This window comes from Neopelma chrysocephalum, unplaced genomic scaffold (assembly GCF_003984885.1).
Source record: "Neopelma chrysocephalum unplaced genomic scaffold, ASM398488v2 Primary Assembly neopelma1_71, whole genome shotgun sequence".
NCBI classification, from domain to species: Eukaryota; Metazoa; Chordata; class Aves; order Passeriformes; family Pipridae; genus Neopelma; species Neopelma chrysocephalum.
In genome coordinates, this window is record NW_020897731.1 from 3,515,142 (window position 1) to 3,535,313 (window position 20,172).

At 37.1% G+C, this 20,172-nt stretch overlaps 1 protein-coding gene across 6 annotated transcripts in view; it reads left to right on the top strand.

Moving 5' to 3' along the window:
- CUNH4orf50 (chromosome unknown C4orf50 homolog) overlaps positions 1–20,172 on the top strand; it is an 88,080-nt gene that overhangs the window by 14,744 nt on the left and 53,164 nt on the right. For all 6 annotated transcript variants that reach the window (XM_027686772.1, XM_027686775.1, XM_027686778.1 and 3 more), the window contains exons 7-12: positions 308–2,518; positions 3,282–3,383; positions 5,187–5,333; positions 8,819–8,995; positions 11,236–11,292; positions 11,696–11,878. In XM_027686772.1, coding sequence (XP_027542573.1) covers positions 308–2,518; positions 3,282–3,383; positions 5,187–5,333; positions 8,819–8,995; positions 11,236–11,292; positions 11,696–11,878 — 2,877 coding nt within the window. The remainder of the gene's footprint in view (positions 1–307; positions 2,519–3,281; positions 3,384–5,186; positions 5,334–8,818; positions 8,996–11,235; positions 11,293–11,695; positions 11,879–20,172) is intronic.

A 20,172-nucleotide genomic window follows, 5' to 3' on the forward strand; every position in this document is an offset into this window, starting at 1 on the left:
ATTTGAGATAGAATGAAGAGCTGGTGCATTTAAAGTTGAAGTAGCTTTACCCCATAGCTGCTACAGATGCTATACAGGATGAATACAGGTGTGCAGTAAGAAAATGGTTGGCTTACTTATACCTTATTTGTATCCTTACTCTCATTGCAAATCTTTAAATAATTTGAAGCCCTTTGTATGGAAATATTTTTTTCTTATCTGTCTGTAATCAAGTATTTTATGGATGAAGTAAAGAATAAATTATGATTAGCTACATACCTAAGCCTATATATTTCAGCTTGAAACATTTCTCATTTGCTATCACCAGGTCACCCTTGGAACAGAGAGGGCAGGTACTCTAGAAGATACCTTCACTTTGTTTGGGTGTCCCCCAATTTATCATGCAGCAGGACTGCTTTCCCCTTACTCTGAGAAGTTATCTGATGATGAGACAAGTAAGAAAACCAAAGGTGAAGAAACCATTTTTCTCTTGAAGGAACAAGCTAAGACATTTCCTGCTTCTGTGGTTGAAGCCTTGATGAGGAAGAAGCTCCAACTTACTTGGTTCAAACTTGAAAGCTGCCACACATCAACTGTCACCACTGTGGAGAAAGTGAGGAGTGCGAGTTTCTGTGAGGCAAATACTAATCTTTGGTCTGCTGGCCTCTGCATTGTTGCAGAAGGGGGATTTTATGACAAAGTTCCTGCACTTCTTCATGGAAAATTGCCTTCCTCTGTGACTGAAATTTTCACATCATGTCTAGAAAAATACAATATGGAAAAACATTGGGAAAACAAGCAAATTCTGCCAAAAAGCCTAAGTGCAAATAGATGTCTGGATAAAATTGTTAATGACGAAAAGTATCACCAAAAAATCTCTAGAGAGAGAGCTAAAGGAGAAGAAATACAGACTGAGAAATCCCAGCCACAACTGGTGACCTGTGTTCTTGAGGAAAGTTCTAAATTTTTACATAAAATTGAATTTATCAGGCCTGAGAAGCAAGGAACGGAAGCCAAAGAGAGCCTAGGTAGCATACAATATGTCCAAAGTTTATCTCTTGATTTTAAAGACTTAAAGAAGTGTTTTGAAGGGAGTCTTGAACTTATGGAGAAAGAAGAAAACATCTCAGAGAACTGCATCTCTGATGCGAATAGCAGATATAATGGAGAAGATATAATTGAAATGGAAGAGAAAGGAGAGCAGGCTCAGAAACCAACTCACCAAACGAACCCCTCCAGCAATATTGGCGTGAAAGAAAAGAAAGGCCAGACCTTGGAACTGTGTGAACCAAATGAGAAGAATTTCTCATGTGAAAAAATAGCTGCTGAAAATGTGCAATATGCATTCTCTCAGAATTTTTTTTGGTCAGATGAAGAGAGGTATCCACTAAAATTACTGTTTCCTATGCAGGAGAGTGTTGTGTGCCTAAGCAAACTATTCCTGCCAGGGAGCAGTTTTTATGAGTGTTTCTGTCATCTGTCACCACTTGAAGCCTGTAATGAACGTAATGTGAAAATATCTGTACTGGAAAAAGCAGTGGCTGTGTGTTCTCAGAGGATATTTCTACTCATGCAAGAGAATGAAAATTATTCAAAAAAAGTCTGTATATTAAAACAGGAGAATGAGAGATATGCTCAGATGATGTGTGCCCTGGAAGAGGAGATGGATGCGTATTTTCAGTGCATTTTAGCAGCAGATGAAGCTAACATTGTTTCATTCCAAAACTTACTTAATGAGAAAGAGGTTTCTGGTGGATGTTACAGTAACTTATCAGAAGAAAACACCATGACCCCAGGAACATTTTTACTTAAAACTTTCTCTAAGAACCTCCCATGTATTGAAGAGAAAAATAGGAATTCTGAAAAAGACTCATCGACAATTGCATCAAATAAACTTTCCAGGAGTGTTCTATCCCTGAAGGGAAGTAAAATGAGGTGTTTCCAGCTGCTTTCTGACCTAAAAGAAGAAAGAAGCAGATGCTTCAAAGAAATAGATAAATTATTACAAGACAAGGAGAACTATGTAGCAAAATATAATGAATTAATACAGGAGAGAGAGGAAAATTTACAAAGAATAGCTCTTTCAGAGGGTGAAAAAGAAACTTTGTTGGGACATTTAGCAGAGATAAAGTGTGAGCAAGACAAATACAAGACCTTGGTTTCAGAACTCCAAGACTGCAAAACCAGCTGTTATCAAAAAATTTCTGATTTACAGGAGGAAAAAGATGTACTGAAAAAAGAGATAGACAGAATCAAGAAAGAAACTTCAGAGCGGCTAGATGAATTTCAGAAAGCAAATACAAACTTTATTTTAGAAAATAAAAAATTGAAAGAATTAGTGTCTTCTTTGGGTTTCACCTATGAAGAGCTGAGAAAAGAGAAAAGTTTGGGAACAAAGATAAAGATAGTAAAACTAAAAGAAGAAAGTCAACAACATGGTCGTAAGCCAAAGAAATTTGAAACAGTGTGTAGAGTAACGCAAACTGAAGGAGAAGGAGTTCTGGTTATAAATCCTTCAAACTGTTTCCCTGGGAAGGAGGTAAATAATAACAGTAAGGAGTGTTATGAAGCAGTATCTTCTAAAGAAAAGGGGAGATATAAAAGTCATTTGGAGGACAAAGCTGAATTAATTTTTTAATGCAGAAAATGCCCTAGCCTCCCACATGCTGGAGAGGTGCTAAAGTTGACTCTGAAATAGAAGGCAAAATACCAGAGAATTTTTTTTCTGAATATTGTGTTAGAGAATTTTAAAGTGATACAGCAAGCTAGGAATTTAAAAATAGTGCTCATAAGAATACATTGTTATGGCAGTTTTTAAATTATTTATCTTATTGTAAAAGTAAAAGTTTTTATGAGAAGCTTTTACTTCTTACCAGAAGTTCTCCTACCAGAAGAAGAAAACTTCTGTTATAATGGTGAAAACATCACGTCTTAATGAAAAGTGTGCATATGTTCATTTACTAACTTGTATTCTAATAAGGTCTAATTTTTTTATTGTTTTGGTACATATGAAACACCTAAAGACAGCATTTTTACTCATGGTGGATTTCTCATCCATGTGTTTCCTATGTAGTCATGTATCTTACATCACAGTGAATTTCTGTGGAGATTACTATGTTCTTGCAAATGCAGAATTATTACTTCAGTTGAGAATTAACAACAGAGAAATATGTATGTCTAATACCTTGATTTTATGCAAATATTTTTTAGTAATTTAGGAGGAAACCATCTATTGCTCTATAAAGATCTACGTGCCATTTTGTACAGGGGAGAGAAGTCACGTCTTTCTGTTGTCTTTCCAGGGCAGCATGTTTGAAAGCTACAGTACAATGAAAGAGCAAGTTGAAAAGGCAAAAGAAGAATCAAAAATACAGCAAAAGGAATTAGAAAAATCAAAAAAAGAGGTAACATTCTACTCTACTGTACTTCTGAGGAGCAAATTTGTTTTCCCTCATGTTTTCTTTCATGGCTGTTCTTCTTTCTTTTATGAAACAGAGAGGTCTCTGATCTGCAGAACCAAAATGTACTTCTTTGATCTTTAAGTGATGAACTGCACAACCACTCTTGGTTGGCCAGAACATTCAAGTGAAGCATTCCTGCAGCACACTTTGACAGAAACTGAGTGCTTAATAAAGGCATACAGAACAAACTACCTGCTGTTCCCATGTCTGGGCAGCCCACCCCATCACTGGGAATATGGAGGAGCAGAAGCCAGTAGAAGCACTGAGAATTACTGCAAACCTGAATTCAAAGTAGTTTTTTTGAATGAGAAGCTAAATCATGTAAAATCTGACACTGTCAAGGGGTTTTGTTACTTCCAGTGGCATTTCAGGGCATTTACGCTGCTCCTTCTCCCGACAACTGTGTAGTAAACACTGAGTCCAACACCACCTACATGGAGACTTGTTTGGGTGGTTAGTCCTGTGCTTGGGTGAAGTAAATCTGCAGTTTGAACACCAACCGAGGAAGCTTTCAGTGTTGTGCCTTTTCGAATGCAGTGGCTTTCACATTCCTACTTTTTATTAATCAATCTCCACTCTATGCATATCTAAGAAGAATGTATTGCTTTTATGGCAAGTGTGTGTTTATGGGACTGTTTCATGCAATAACAGTCATTGCTCAGACTCCCTGTGGACAAACCACTGGCAGCCAGAGGTGTGTTGAGTATGCTAAAGAGCAGTAGGGTTACCATGGTGGGAGTACAAAATGATTGTCCTTTGATAGCTGCTTTATAAGACTTCCCAGCATTCAGGTAAGGCAATTAGAATGAAGGGGAAGATTTGGATGAGTGATGGATGGTTAAGGAAAGGACTTCTGACCTTGCAATTTGAACATGAATGGATAATTTTATTTTTTTTTATTTTGTAAAATCTGATTAGCTTAGGTCCTTCTAATCCTTTCATGTATTCCTTACTCTAAGGAAATTGTGTATTGCAGTACTTTCCTCAGTTTAGTTAAAATAATGTGAAGTCTTTACTTTTGGGAGAAGAAATGGTTTCTTATATGAGGGAAAGAGCTTGCTGTCAGGAATCCAGCTGAGCTACTGGTTTGTTTGTGGTTTTTGGTTTTGGTTGTTTGTTGTTTTTTTTTTTTTCCAAAACTACAGTTAATGTGTATTGGTTGAATGAAAGCACCCTAGAGAAAATTAAAAGGTGAAGATAAGGGCTTTTTCTTCCCTTCTTTGCATTTTTCATTTTTGACATTTTTGTCTTGATTCTCATGCTGAAACAAAAACCCAACACTGTGCCATCTTCTAAGGAGAAAATTAACTCTTTCCTAGCTGAAACCAGGACATACTTCTCAGGAAGACTTTTCCCCCCTCAGGTGATAAAATCTTATTTTCATTTTTCTCTGAGGGCTTTGAAAGATGTTATCTCTGAAATCATGTGTGCATACAGCACTGATTCTTTTAACTTTTTTCAGAATACTCACAGTACCTTCAAGTTTAGAAATAAATTGTATTAGTATTTTCTGCATAGCTCTAGTGAGATATGATTCCATAGGACTTATTTCTAGAATCATATTAATTTCTTGTAAGATTGCAGTGTATTGTATAATTCCATTTATTTTAATCAATTTATAACAATTGAAACACTGCAATGGGGAGATCAGCCTCAAATCCATGGCTGTAAGCTGGTATTGAAAAATGATACTGCTGCTGGACCAATTATACTCAGTAATTTTTTATTTTTTGTTCTTCCTGTTAGGCTCAGAAGTGGTACAGAGAACTTGGTTTTGCTGAAACAAGGTACGAAGAAATCAAGACTCGTTTGATGCAGGTTCTCGCAGAATTAGATTGCCTTAAACAAGAAGCTGGGGACAAAATGCTGGGAAAGCAGCACTGCAAATTAATGGTATGTATGCAAATGGAATGGAGGAAAGCATATTCCTTGGGAGAACCACTCATTATTGTTATTGAGAATAGACTGGAAGCAAATGTAGAGCCCCTAGAGCCATTGAAGCTATAAATTTGAAAGTGAGCAGATATTATACAGGGTAGACCATCTGTCTACGGGGTAGTCCAGAGTCTGGGCTCTGCATGAGCATTGTAAACACCTCACATTTTTTTAATAGCACTCTTGATATGCTATCTTTAGCCAAAGTCATTTTCAGGTGACCTTAGTGAGAGGTGGTGGAGGAGTCTCCAGTGTTTTCAGTGTTTGGACTTTCTGCACTGATTTCAGGCCTTGTAGCCCTGATTGTTAGATTTGGACAGGCAAAATGAATCTGTGATGCCAGGCACTTTGTCGAGTAACTTCCACTGCCGGTGAACAGATGGTGTGGATTAATGGGGAGTCAAAGTCTTTAATAGATGCATGTGGCCCAAGTATGTATCCCCAAAATCCAGTAAATCTTTCTGTCACATGGAGGAAAGTCTCATTGGAATGTGCTTATATCACAGAAATTCTGGTTTTCTGTAAATGAAAGCTGTTTTAATTTTCAGGTGGTTCTCTGTCCTGATATGGGTTTATGGTTTCCACTAGCATAAAGTGTTTTATGGAAAGATTTTTAATTACTGAGTAATCTTCTGGAAGCAGCTTTCATAAAGACTTTTCAGCTAACCCTGAAGTTAATTCTGTCCTCCTTAACTGGAAAGCTGTGAAAAAGAAATATGCAACTTCTACCCGCTGGAAAAGCACATTCCTAGCAACCTACAATATTTGCAAATTCTGTTTGAATAGGTTAGATAGATATGGCTTTGGGAGTAAATAAAAACAAATTCTGGAAAATGTAAGGATTCTGGGATTGGTTCAGTTGCCTAAAGGTTGCTGTTTATCCCAGTTAAAGACCTCAAGGCATCCTGGCTAAGGGTGTAGTTGTCCTCCTGGAAGTCCTATGCAGTTATTTCATGTTAACTTGTACACCCTACATGGCACGAGAGGCTGATGTTTAAACAGCTGAATTTTGGCTGTTAATTGAAAAGGAAGCACAGATTTTTCATATCATTGTGATGTATTGGCATGTAGAATCTTGAAACAATAGAATCTATTTCAAGCAAAAAGAAACTCCCAAATTGTTTGAAAATAAAAAGAAATGTATCATGATGTTCTGTTTAAACTAGCAATTAAGATTTTGGGGGTGTTTTTGACCAATGGAGCTTTAATAATTTTGTTTGGTGAGAGTTTGGGGAAATTAACATTTATTCTATTGGTCAATGAAGTAAGATGTTAATTATTTCTATTACTCACATGGGAATAAAATTCATTAATCTTGACAGATTGTTTTTACACTGGAAAAAGTGCAGGACAGCCTTTCTCTGAATAAAACTGGTACTTCTAAATGCCTTGAATAAAGTTTTCAAGTTAGTGTTTATTGATCAGTAGTATATATTTATGCAATGTTGTGATGTTGTTTGATTTGGATTTGACTTCTCCACAGGACTAATGTCAAGTTGTTGAATACATGTGTCTCATTCCAGGGTCAAAGCTGCAGTACATGTACATCACAGAACTGGGTTTATCCCTCAGTTGCACTATTTGATGGCAGAACTAATTATCTGCATGACTCAGATCCATTATGTCTTAACCAAAGGATATTGATTTTATTGGCTCAATTTAGCAAATAGTATGATAGAAAATAGAGAAGATATATTTTAGCAAAGGTTGTGACTTTATTTCAATAATTCTCTTGTAAAATAAATTTTTTAATGTACACCAAGGTGTTGATTGGGGGTTTGTGTGAAGTTGTTAAAATAGGACCTAAGTTTTTTTAGATTAAAAAAAGATGACTAAGACTTTTTGGCACAAAAAAAAGGTCATGATCTACTTTTCTAACATAATTTTATTTCCTGGGGGCAGTATTATAGACGGGTAATCCTGTTTTTGTTTTCTATTACTTGCCACCCTTTTTTTTCCATAAGTCATCTTCAATTAGGGAATGTTTCCATTTTGTATTTAACATACTTTTGGTGTGGGAAAGAAGATGAGGTAAATACCATGTCACAGACTCATGTTTAGGCTTTTGTCTCTGCAACCCTGGTCTAATCCATCTTGATGTGTCCAGCACTTCCTATTGTTCTCTGGACGCAAGAGGGAGCCAAAAAGTTTGGTACGAAGCATGCTCAACCTGCTAGAATGCCGTGCATAGAGAACTTGCTTCATTAGGAAAGACAGTGTGAAAATACCATGTTTCTGTTTCTATCTGTGTTTACAGTGACATGTTGCAGGCAGAGTGATGTGATCTATGACTTCAGTTTGCTGTTCCCTATGAAACTGTGCCTTCAGTGTGTTGTAGTCACCAAGGGTGTCAAAGCTGGAAAGGCTGCCAGGAAGCCAGGGAAAATTAAACTGTGGTGTTGTGCAGCAGGGCTGAGTATTAGCTCCTCTCTCAGTTGTATCAATGTTTGTAACCATTAAAATCAAGCCATCTTCCTGCAGGTTTGGTCAGAAAGTTATGTGGTTTTACCACAGTGTATCATGGGCCTGGCTGGAATTTTTAGCTTAATCTTTTAGACTTTCTTATATACTGTGTTAACAGAAATCTTGACCAGTTATATGTATCAACTCAGTATTTTCTTTAATATAAGGTCACAGTAGCACAAATGTTTGTCAGGAGACTTTCTTCACCCTCTAATTTTCCTCATTCTAAATATATATGTTTAATCTGGCAGTGTCACTTCTAGAAGCTGACCTTATGATGCTGACCATCAATTTAAAGCTCTCAGTAATCCTTTCAATCTAAGTGCATGAAATTGGGCAGAAAAAGAATTGGAGGGTGGGGGAGGAGGAGTTTAATTCAAAAGCTTCTCTTTCCACATGTTGTGTACAACTGTTATTACATTTTAATAAAGCAAATACTTTATTTTAAAATATTTTGGAAATTTGTACTTAAAATCTGATTAGCTTTAGTAATAATCTTCCAGAACAAAAATGTAGCTGTAAGAGTGGAATTTGCTGAGATAAATATATGTAGAAAAACAAGGGGTGTATTATGTAGCTTCTTGTTGGAGCAGGAGACTGGTAGCTTTTGAGTTCTCTTTTTACTCATTGTGTGACAATAGATTGGTCACTTAATCTGTCTGGGCCCCAGTTTCCCCATATGTTATATTATTATGATACAGTACTTACCTTGAAGGAATGTTGTGAAATCCCAGTCCAACATCTACCCTCACAAGGGCCAAGTACTCATTGCTTATAAAGAGTTTTAAGATTAGTGCAAGACATTAGGGCTCATACGTTTATAAAAGTTTGAAATCAGACATTTTTTATCAGCTTTCTTGTTTTTGAGGTGCAAGGTATGTACATATATTGATTGAGAAGTCTTGTACTCTAAAACATGATTGAGAATATTTTCTTTATTTTATACATCTAATTAGAAAATCTGTGTGTTTTCTCTCTAGGCTGAATACAGCGTGAAAGATGTCCAGGAAAAAGAGGTGAATAAAATAGCCAGTATGAGATTACAGCAGCAAGTGCTGACCTTGAAAGCCCAGCTCAGGGACCAGGCTGCATTAGAAAATCAGTTTTACGACCTACAGAATGAAGTGGAACTCCTTCAGGCTCAGCTATGTGAAAAGGTATCAGAGAGTTGTTTTCTGTGTGCTTAAATGTGAGTGAAGACTTCAGATTCTACCTCTTTCTTTTCAAGGGTGAGAACCAGAATAGTCTTCTGTCCTGGGAACGAGTCTGATGATAATTAAGTGGTTTCCAGGCATATGAAAGTACCCCTGACTTCAGAGAAATAAGGAAAAGCCGTAAACTGCCTGGGTGGTCGATATTACGGAAAGATGATAGACTATCATAAAAATTCAGTCTCTGCTCTAATCCCCATAATGTAATGCAGGCAGTGATGCTGAAATTATTTACAGAGCCACTTCCTTGGCTTAAATTGTCAGGACTTTTAACATTCCCAAGTCTCTTCTTGCGCTATATCAGAAACAGTGAGCTAGTAACAGAATTTTGACAGAGTTTTTCCTAACTTTTCTTGTTCCAGCTGCTAGGGTTACATATTAAGAGTTTCATTAACATTTTCAATTAGGTGTATGAGTTGGATTTTTGGTAATTGATATAGTTATTCTGATGAGCAACCCCATGTATACACAATTATACTTACCCAAGCAGTTTTTACTCTTTTGCGTTATATTTCACCTGGCAAACCAGAGAAGGTACATTAACATTTGTAAAGCAACTGCCTTACTATGTGAAACTAAAGCTACTGCTGTAAGTCTGACTACAGCTACCGAACTCTCGGGTGGAAGCAAATTCCTGCTAGGACTTTTTTTCCCTTAGATTTTCTTTCCTATTTTCTTGGAAACTATATTTTGAAAAGGGATGATAGTTGCCTTGTGAGCCAAAGCGGAATTGCCCATCATACTCTGAAACAGCTCATAAATGGCATTTTCTCAATGGTGTTCTTTGTTCTTCATATCCTGATGCTTCTCCTCCCTATGTACTCTGAAATACAAGAGATGATTGTCTTCTCCCTACTGGGAATGGGAACAAGTTTCGTCCTACTTTCTCCACAGTAAATCCAACTGTTCTACAATTTTGTGTTTTGTTTTGTTATTTTTTGTTTGTTTGCTGGTGCTTTGTTTTATTTTGTTTCATTTTCTTTTGTTCTGTTTTTCCTGGCCTGGTCATGTGCTGTGATTTGCTTTAAACCAACCCTATACAGAGGGTTAGTGGCTTCCTTCAGGCATTGATTAGGATACCTCTTAGAAGAACAGTGCTGGTAAAATGAAATTGTTTTGTTGTGTCTGATGTCTGTAGTGATGGACAGTGCATGTCAGATGGTAGGTGAGCAGAAGGTGACATGTACTATCCATAAAAATGGACAAGTCTTAATTGTTTTATTGCATCAGCAAAATGTGTGGCTCCCTGCCTCATCAAGAATTGAATGTCTCCAGTGCAGGGACCTACTGCCAGCTCTTTTATTCCCCCAGAGCTAGTGCAACATAGACATGTCTCTCCTGTTCTGCCTACTCTGATTCTCCCAACCACAATTTATTAGCTGAGAACCATATGATCTCTTTCAGCATAACTAAGTTCTCATAAAGGAGTTTTTTTATGATGCACGTAATATATTTAATGTAGGCTTTATAGAAATACAAATTGTCAGGTAAAATGAATGCAGAGGAATCTGTACTTTATTGTCAAATAGTACTGTATTGATTCGTAATGGAAATGGATTTTACTTGGCAAGATATTGTGTTTTTACTGCATAATCAGAAAGCAGGTTTACCATGAATAATAAAAATTTTAAGTGTAAGGTAAGACAAGGTCATCTGGCTCACCTGGTTCACCTCCTAAGAAAGGACCTGCACCAACTGTGTTACAGTAGAAAGTTGTTGCTGTTCGCTTTTCAGAGTGGAATACACATGTGAAAAATCCCTCCTCAGTTCTCTAATTTTATGTCATAGTATTGATAAGAAAAGTGAATATTTTCCCCAAAGAGTGTTTTGAAAGATTCACAGAGTAAATACAAACACAAGTGCATAATGAAGGATACCAAGTTTTTAATGTGATGCTGCTTTGATGAAATAACCTCACTGATATAAGGCTCCATCTAAGAACATCCAAAAGCCTTTTTTAATTCATAAGACCTATGTTAATATGAGTAGGGCAATGTTTGTGTGCCAGGGTCTATCTATGTACCACCAATTCCTTAAACTGCTTCATCTTGTTTGTGATACAGGGTCACACAAATGCACAAAGTGTAGACCTCAGAGTGAGGTCTAAAACAAATATCAAAAAACAACCAGAATGTCTTAAAGTGATTCTTGAATAAATTAATGCAAGATATATTTCAACCTTTCAGGAAAAAGAACTTCAGAAGAGAAAGTCTGACATGAAGTTGACGTTAGCTCCTCTGAAGGTACTGTGTTTTCCTGAACGCCAGTGCACGACCTACACAAAGGTTTGCTCACCAGCTTCTGAGCCTGTGCCTCCTTCTGCAGTTGCCCCTGACTTATCTGTGTGCTACTGGGCTTCAGGTTTAGGCAAGGGCTTGCTGACATTATTGTGATGGGTACTCTTCAGCCTGTCAAAAGGGGGACCTTGCACATGGAAAGGGAACATCTCTTTTCAGTTTAATAGTGCACACGTTTTGCTCTGGCAAGGTTCAGACGCACCTAATGGCATAGAAACATAGGAATGCAGTCTATAGCTTCTGCTTAAAACATGTGAAATTACAGATCAGACGCAAAATATAATCTTGCAGTCTCAACAGGGAGTGAAATCACAGAATCATAAAATGCATATGTGTTCATGCCACACAGGCTAAGCTGGCTTGCCTCACCCGAAAGTGTCAAGAAAGGAACAGTTTCATTATGAGGATGCACGATGAATTTCACAGGCATGGAATTATTAACTCTGCATTTGATGAAGAGGTGAAAAACTTGGTGAATGACATAACCCTGGCAGAGTACACAGCTGCTTTTACACCAATGTGTGATCAAGAGGTGAGTGCTTGTACTTCCTTGTAGGATCCTCATGTTTTCAGTATTGAATTAAGATAGTGATTTTCAAAGTTTTTAGTGAGATTCAGAGTGTAGTTATAGAAAATGTTTCATCGCTTAATATAAATATTCCTTCAAGCAAATCAGTGGAGTTGGACACTTTATTGCTGTTTTGGTCAGGGTTTAAATTTCAGGAATTTATAGCAAAATGCATCAGTGCTCCATGCAAAAAACACTTCCCTGATATTTTGACAAAGTATCTGAGTGGGTAATGCAGCACATATTATTCAATTTCACTTTAAATATAAATTTAATTTTTTTCCTGCACAATGCATCGTCTCAGATTTCTGAAGAAATCAGGAAAAAAAGGTCTACAGTGAATCATTTTAAGTTAGTGAACGTTTGTATTTGAAAGGGAGTTAGTCACTTGTGCTGGCAAGAGTAAAGTGGGATGCACCCTGTTTCACACCTGGTTCTGTTTAACATTGTCATTAATAGCTTGGATGTTGGGAATATACTTCCTAATCTTGGAGTAGCACCTACTTGAAGACATTCTTAAGGACAAGAATCTGAATCTGGAAACCTGAAGAAACAGGAATTCCCTTACAATATTTCAGTAACTATCATCAAGTTCTTTTTTTTCCTTATGATTTTCTGTCTCTTATTATTTTAAACAAAGCCTGAAATATCACCCAAACAATATTTCGTAGTGTTTGTGTCAAGTATGCTTAAGTAGAATCTTGCTGGTTAAAAGTGGGGGAATACTGTATGTTACACATTTGTATAATATTGGGTGCCTATCACAGTAGAACAGAATACAGGTTCATGCTTGTACTGTTTTGTACTTCAGCTAACACAGGGCACTGCAAAATAAGCACATAAAAATAATTTATCTTAATGACACTGACATTTTTCATCAGCAGAAGTAAGGATGCTTAAGATGGGCATATAGTATATGTAAATTTTTCTGATTATTTTTCTGATTATTTAACATTTTTACACACTGAGTGGTAATCTGGATCATGCTGCCAATGCTTATTCTTACAGTGTTATAAAGTGTTGCAAGCTGTCACTCAGTTGTATGTGTTCCTGTGGCAAGAAGTAATTTAACTGTATGTTAAGGGAAAAGGTAGATTGGTTCCTGGTTGCAGGATGGGACAGCATTCTGTGTCTGTCTGTGTCTCCTTTGAGTACCTCCAGTTTGGGTCCACTGCTGTCTCACCTAAGCTCACACTGCACAGGAGTGTTTTAGATGACAGTGGTTAGTAACTCCTCTGTCAGAGGGGAATCAGTACTGCACTGCCTTCAGACATGTTCTCAGACAACGTTCTCAGATATTGCTGTGATAGATGAGCATTAGTAAAGCTTCCCAATACAGTAAATATCAAAATATTTTGCACACACACTATCTTCCTGAATGTCTAATTATCACAAAACTTAGCAGGTCCAACAGGAGAGAATTACATTGAATCTATACTCTGACAGCCAGTGAGCTCATTTGCAATATAGGGCCCCACATTAAATTCACTGCTCAGTAGATATTTAGCTATTCATACTAAGTGGTGCACAGACCCCTTCCCACAGTATCCAGCACCGTAGTGGTCAGAGGGATTCAAGCCTGGGTTTTTGGTGAGGCAGGGAACAGACTGGCTCTTGCTGGACACCTTGACACTGAGCTTCAGACCATTCTGGTCTGCAATAAGTAATTCCACATGTAACGGGGGAAATCTTTCCTGCCAAGGAAGAGCTGTATGGTCCCATGAAAAATGTAGGTTTCTATGGATCAGGTTTCCAATGGAAAATACTTCAATGAGAAAATGTCCAAGTTTCACTACTACTAATTTAATAATGGTTACAATGAAAAAAATAGAAAAGAGAGACTGTTTCTATTCATGTGATACATTCCTTTGGTTTAAAAAATCCAGTACTGAATTCTGTAGACATATGTTAAAATGAACTGACTTTTGATCTTTGAGGCTTCATTTCTTGCTTTCAAGTCTTATTCTCACTGGAATTTACATCTAAGATTCCAGAGCTATGCCTAACTTCCACTTACATAAAATTCCTTTGAAAGCTTATTTCCTTCCTTCCCCTCAGTTTTTCTCTTCTACATAATTCCTAACATTTGAATACTGCTATACAAAACCTGGTGGGTTGTTGCTTGAGTTTTTTTTTTGGCTTTTTTTTCGGCTTTTTTTTTCTTCTTACATTTAAGATTTGCAATTGGCTTTACTCATTTCTGAGCCCACTGACAAATGGAAACCTGTCACACATTGGCAGCAGACCTCTGTGCTTTGACTTACTGATGAATTTCAACTGAAAATTTGCAGTGATGCATGAAGGGCTGATCCAGAGCCCTTTGAAGGGAAAGGGGACTCTGTACTCAATTCAATGCCTGGCCTGTACTGTAGTTCAGTAAAAAACTTTTAGTCTTGTTCTCAGAAAAAAATATATTAAAGTTTTATTAAAACCCCTTTGTTTTTCTTTTTTGTTTGTACATGGTATTACATGTTGAGTGGATAGGTCTCCCCTAGCTGTGTGCTTGGACACTCCAGCTTCGATGGAGGACTTATGGGCATCACAAACTTACTTGTACTTAAACACAAAAGTGAACTTCAGTTCTTTGCTTATTCAGGACACAACGGATGGTTGGTCATTTCCTTCTGTTTACCAGAAGTATTTTCTTCCTAATGTTCATCCCAATTAAAATACTAAACCATGAAGACATTGTTATGCAAAACTCATCATTTTTGGAGCTTCTATTCAGACTTCACTTTGAGCATTTGAGGCTCTGTCCTCAGAAATGATAAATCCCCCTTGTCTCAATGGCCTTATTTTGCTGACTAAATCAAGACTTCTAATCAGTTCCATTTAGCAGAGCATCATGCATTTTGAGGTTTGTCGTTCTTGATTATTTTCACAGCTCAGCGTTACATTCAAATGTTTGTGACTGAGAAATAAAATTTGAATTCATGTAGTATTTTATGATTTTGTTCAAGAGGTGTGCTCTTCACTGTGAAAGCCAGTTTTCCTTATCTTGATATTCTTTTCAAGTCCCTGTAAAGAGGACTAGATTTTGAATTACGTTTCCTAACCATAAAACTGTACACTATGAAGCTCTTTATTTGTAATTTAGTTTAATTGAGCAACTTAGTATAATTTAATTTGATTTTAGTGGGTTTTTATTGTAATAAAAACACAGAAGGGGCTTTATTTAACTTCTTCTTCATCCACTGCCTATGTCACTGTAGTGAAAGCAAAAATTCTGTGCAGGATGGTGAACAAATGCTACCTCTCGGTTTTGCAAAAAATAGCCTTTTGAGGGGTCATAGGAATGACAATGTATGTCTAATACAGACTAGAAATTTTTGGAGGCATGAAGAAGTTAATTTCTAAGCCTCTATGATGTGTTTTTCTTTTAAAAGGCTTAAATTGAGAAAGCATTAGAACCCCATGAAGTAGAGCAATAACAAATTTGGGCAAAGGAAATACTTTAAAACCTTCTCTTATTTTGTATTTGGAAAATGGAAAGCATGTGGCTGAAGAGGACACATTCCCAGGAAAAGGGCTGCTTCCAGTGGGTGCACGTGGAACTGGGCACAGCGCCATAGCTGGGATTCACATACCCAATGTCAGACACAGAATGTGTCCATTTTTGGCCTTTTGTCATGTCCCATTTTAATCATCTCCTTTTAAATGCTGATTTATTTTTTTTAATTGGAAAGACCTTGACCTCATCTTTCTTTTCTTGCTTTTGTAGAATTAATTCATGGACATTATTAACAGTTATTGTTTTTCTGCCTTTCCCAGTGAAAAGAACACAGAAGAGCATTCATCAACTGGTCTTAGACATTGATGTTCACAGAACACCTAACAAAAAGGACTGAGATTTGGTTTACAACAGCTATTTGGGTTCATAACAGTAGGAAGCAAGAGAAGATGTTTCAGATAACTAATAGGAAGTGTAAAAGAGGAGGCTTTATTTCTTCCATAAGTTTAGGTGTCTACCTGCAGTTAAAGAAACAGGCTTTACGCATTCTGAGTGGCTTGAACATGAGGCAGTGTCCATTCTGCTTTTGAGGTAGGAGAGAACTATACAGAGGAGCAAGTGAGCTTGGCTTGCCCTTCACATAGATACAGCCCAACCAGTACTTTGGGCACTGCCCAGCCAGTACTGAAGTATTTTGGGGCCTTTTCTCTCTCTTTTGGGGTATGTGTGGAGAAATAGGAGTATTCTTAATTCTTTCCCTCAAATGACTGAGCCAACAACCTCTGTCCAGATGAATGTAATGGAAAATGCTGCTATACTCATCCACTTCAATTTCTCTTGTGCTAGAAGGCTTTGGCTTGATGATATATTTTATATATTCTTTCCATAGTGGATCTGAAACCATTGTGGCTCTTTGCCCTCATTTCTCAGGGCTGAGAGGCAATTTGTGCAAGGAATATAGGGATAAATGGTAGTGCTTTTTAATGCTTTCCATACAGTCATCTTAAACCTTATGGATGGAAAGCTCCAGGCAAAGAATGTGTCCAGTGCAGTGAGTTATTTTTTATAGAATAGGGAATAAATGTGCTGAACAGCATAGCTTAATTCTTCTTTCTGTCAAGGGATTTCTTCTGAAATACATTTTGGTAGAACAATGCTTTTTGTTTGTTTATTTGGTTTTATTTCCACTCATTACATTGCAAGAAATCACTTACTGCTTTCCTGAGAATCATATTTGAAGGAAACAGGCCTGACATGAAATTCTCTGATGCTCTCCTTAAAATGGTTTGTGTGGTGGTGAGGTCAGAGGCTTTTCCGGCACTAAGGGTGAGATACATTTTGTGTTGGATGTCTGTACTTTGGGCAATTACATCTGTTGGAGTTTATCTATTTATTTTCATAGTTAATGCGGAGAAAGAGGTACTTCCAAGGAAGTATCCAGGCCATTTTACCTACCTGCTTTCGATAAACGCGAATGACCGTGCACTGGAAGAGGTTGCTCAGAGAGGTTGTGGGGTCTCCCGCGCTGGAGATATTCAAGAACTGTCCGGACACAGTCCTGTGTAATGTGCTCTAGAAAGGTTGGACCAAATGACCCACTGCGGTCCATTTCAACCTCACCTGTATTGTGGTTTTGTAATAAGGTGGGAAGAGTAGTAGATGTTGGACTCCATTGGTTGAGAAGAAGGAGATATGCTTTGGTCAGGTGAGTCCCACCCTCAAAGAATTTAACTTAGGTCTTTCAATCTCATGGGGACAATGATGACCAAGAACAAGGAATCTTTCAAGATGAAGGTTTTTTTGCAGGAAGAGGCTTTTTTTTTTTTTCTGACATTACAGAAAATGTGGCTTCAATCATTAGAATTCCAAGTGGGTTAAAGAGCAGGTGTTATTTAGTAATTTTTTTAAAGAAGGGTAAAATCCACTGCTGAGACATGTTTTTTGACCTTCGGAAAAATTATTAAAAATACTAAAGGGCATGAAATACAGGTTAAAGCCAGTTAATGGCAGTCTGGCCTTTCCAGTGAAATAACTGATAAAGCTGTTCGATAATCACGTAAAAGTCTGTTTGCACAGAGGACATCTCAAGAATGTGTGGTGGCTGAGGAGATGGTCCATACTCAAGATTAGTGCCATTTTAAAGTAAAATTGGGTTTAGTTGACAAAGATTTAGATCTGTTTCCTGACTGCATACATAATACAGCAGATATTTTTTATTGCAGGTATTTTAGCAGTGGTTTTTACATGGTAATTCATGGGCAACAGCATGCATTTGTCTAGAACTGTAAATGCCGGTAGAGTAATAGCCATGATTAAAAAAAAAAACTTTAAAAAACTAACTTCCCTTTATTTTTTGATAAATGCTAGAGTTTAGATTAAGATAAAATTTAAAACGAAAAATATTCAGATTAATTAAAACATTTTATTCTTATCTCTGACATCACTGTCTTTTTTTTTTTTTTTAATCTTAGGGGACAGTGATGTTTTTTGGTTTTAATGGCAATCCTTTCTGGAACTTCACATTATGCAAGTTTACACTCTTTTGAATTTGGTAGAATATCATAATATTTTCATTTCTTTCTACGTAGGCTAATTTGTGGAAAACTGAGAGGAAATCAAAAAACATCAAAGGAAAACAGAATCAGTATTGTAAAAATAATTAAAAATAGCAAAAGAAAACAAACCTAAAAAAAGGAGAAGAAAATAATGTCTGGGCATTGAGACAAAATGCAGAATTTTTGCTTAGCTGCATCCATAGTGCTATAGAAAATATGATCTTTAGTGTTTCACAGAGTCTTATGGAACACCAAAGGTGAGCCTTTTTGAGAGAATTATACCAAATTACAAATATAGCAGAGACCATATTGTGAAACCATCAGTGTAGTAGCATCTTCACTCACCAGGGTTTGCATTAACCCACCTTTCTGCTGAGTTTCACTACTTTAGTTGCAGAAGAATTTGCTAATTCCAAGAGGCAAAAGAGTTTGTGGGTAAAACAGTTGAAGGAAAGGAATGACCCTGCAAGGAGGTTATTTTTCTAGAAATGACATATTCCAGTGTCACAGCTTTAATTTGGTGCTATGTTTTTTTCTAGTAGCTTTACCAGCTCTCCTGTCTATGGGGAGGACAGTGATTTGCCTTTGCATGGGTCACTGAGCTAGAACTTGTTCTGCTCCTGCTGGTTCTCATCTATCACCATGGATGCCTCTAACTGTGCTTCCTGTAGTGAGGAAATTCTCATCAAATAATTTTAGATCCAATCTCTTCATGCCTCAAAACATTTCAGGGCTGCCCTTTATGACCCCTGCATTGCTTTCAGCCAGCCAGCACTTTTTGTTAGTGGTGGGGAGAGATACTGCACTAGTAACCTTGGTTAGAAACCAAGGACTTTTGGAGCTGCTTTGGGCTTCTGTGTTTATAGGGGAACATGTAAATGTATAGCTTTCACTTTCCATCTGATCTATGCCTGTGATGCTAGGTTATGTTTGGGTGTTCATGCCACCTTACCTAAATAAATGCAGTATCCATATAGTGTCACAGACTCCCTCTGTAATCAGCATAGAAAAAGTAAGTCTTTTATGGAAAAGCAGCAATCTAAACTGTGTGCCCAAAGTTGGCCAATATAAATGGTCTTTCAATTCCTACATGTCCCTGTCTTGTTCCCTGGCCTCTTGTTCAGCTTGAAGTAAATGGGCAGTGCCTCAGCTGGCCAAACGTGCTTGTGTTGGGTACACTAAGGAGACCAATGACCACAATTTACCAGCATTTGTTCCCTCCTCTCATTGTGGGAAGCCAAGAACAGGAGGTGAAATGGGATCAAAGGCAGTGTTAGTGTTCATTGCTTGTGTTTACCACTCACCTTTTATTATGTGGTGTATCCTGGGGAAGCTCCACAGTGATCGCCCCTGAAAGACAGTGAGACTTCTTCTCTGGGCAGTGCCAACAACTTACACACTGTGCATTCTTCTTCATGTCATAACAGAACTATATTTAGATGTAGGAGCTTGTCAGTAAATGCTCATCTCTTTGAGGGGTCATTTAAGAGCAATCTTACACCTCTATGACATTTCAGAGTTCTTTGATTTATGTTTTTTTAATGGAAACAGTGATGTAGCTATAGCTCATTAAAGATGCACAGAGCAAAACTAACGTTATTTTAAATAAAATATATTTTATATTAAGTAACTCTTCCTGAGCTGCAATATTTATAGTATTTTCATTTCTGGAACTTTTTTAAGAGGCAATGAGGTAATAATGCATAATCAGCTATACTAATTTTAGAAATAAATAAATAAGTCTTCGAAAACCCAAAGGCTGAACCTGTTGTTAACAATCTGAAATTTGTTTTTATGTGTAATTGCAAGGAAAAAAAATGTAACTGTGATCCTGTAACTATCATAAATTTGTATTTGGATGATAAAATGCTGCTGTCCTGTGGTAGTCATTCCTATTCAGGGAGATTTTCTATTCCTGCTTGCAACTGTTATGAAAAGGTGCATAATTAAACTGCCATTTCTCTCTAAATTTGGCTTCAGCTCAGTGAAGATATTTGAAAAGGATAGTTTGCTGTGGTGTTAAAGTTGATGTGGAGGTGAAATAAGATCAAGTACATTAATACTATGTTTATGCAGACTAGGAAGGTCTGCGTAAGAGTTCATCCAGTTGAACTAACACACTTTTGAAGTCCATTCAGGTTAACTTTCTTGGGCATTCATAAGTAGACAAACCTGAATTAGTTGTGTAGTGTGGACTGAGAGAATATGTATGTAAAAGAATCATGTCAGAAATTTTGAGATTCTTCAAGAGG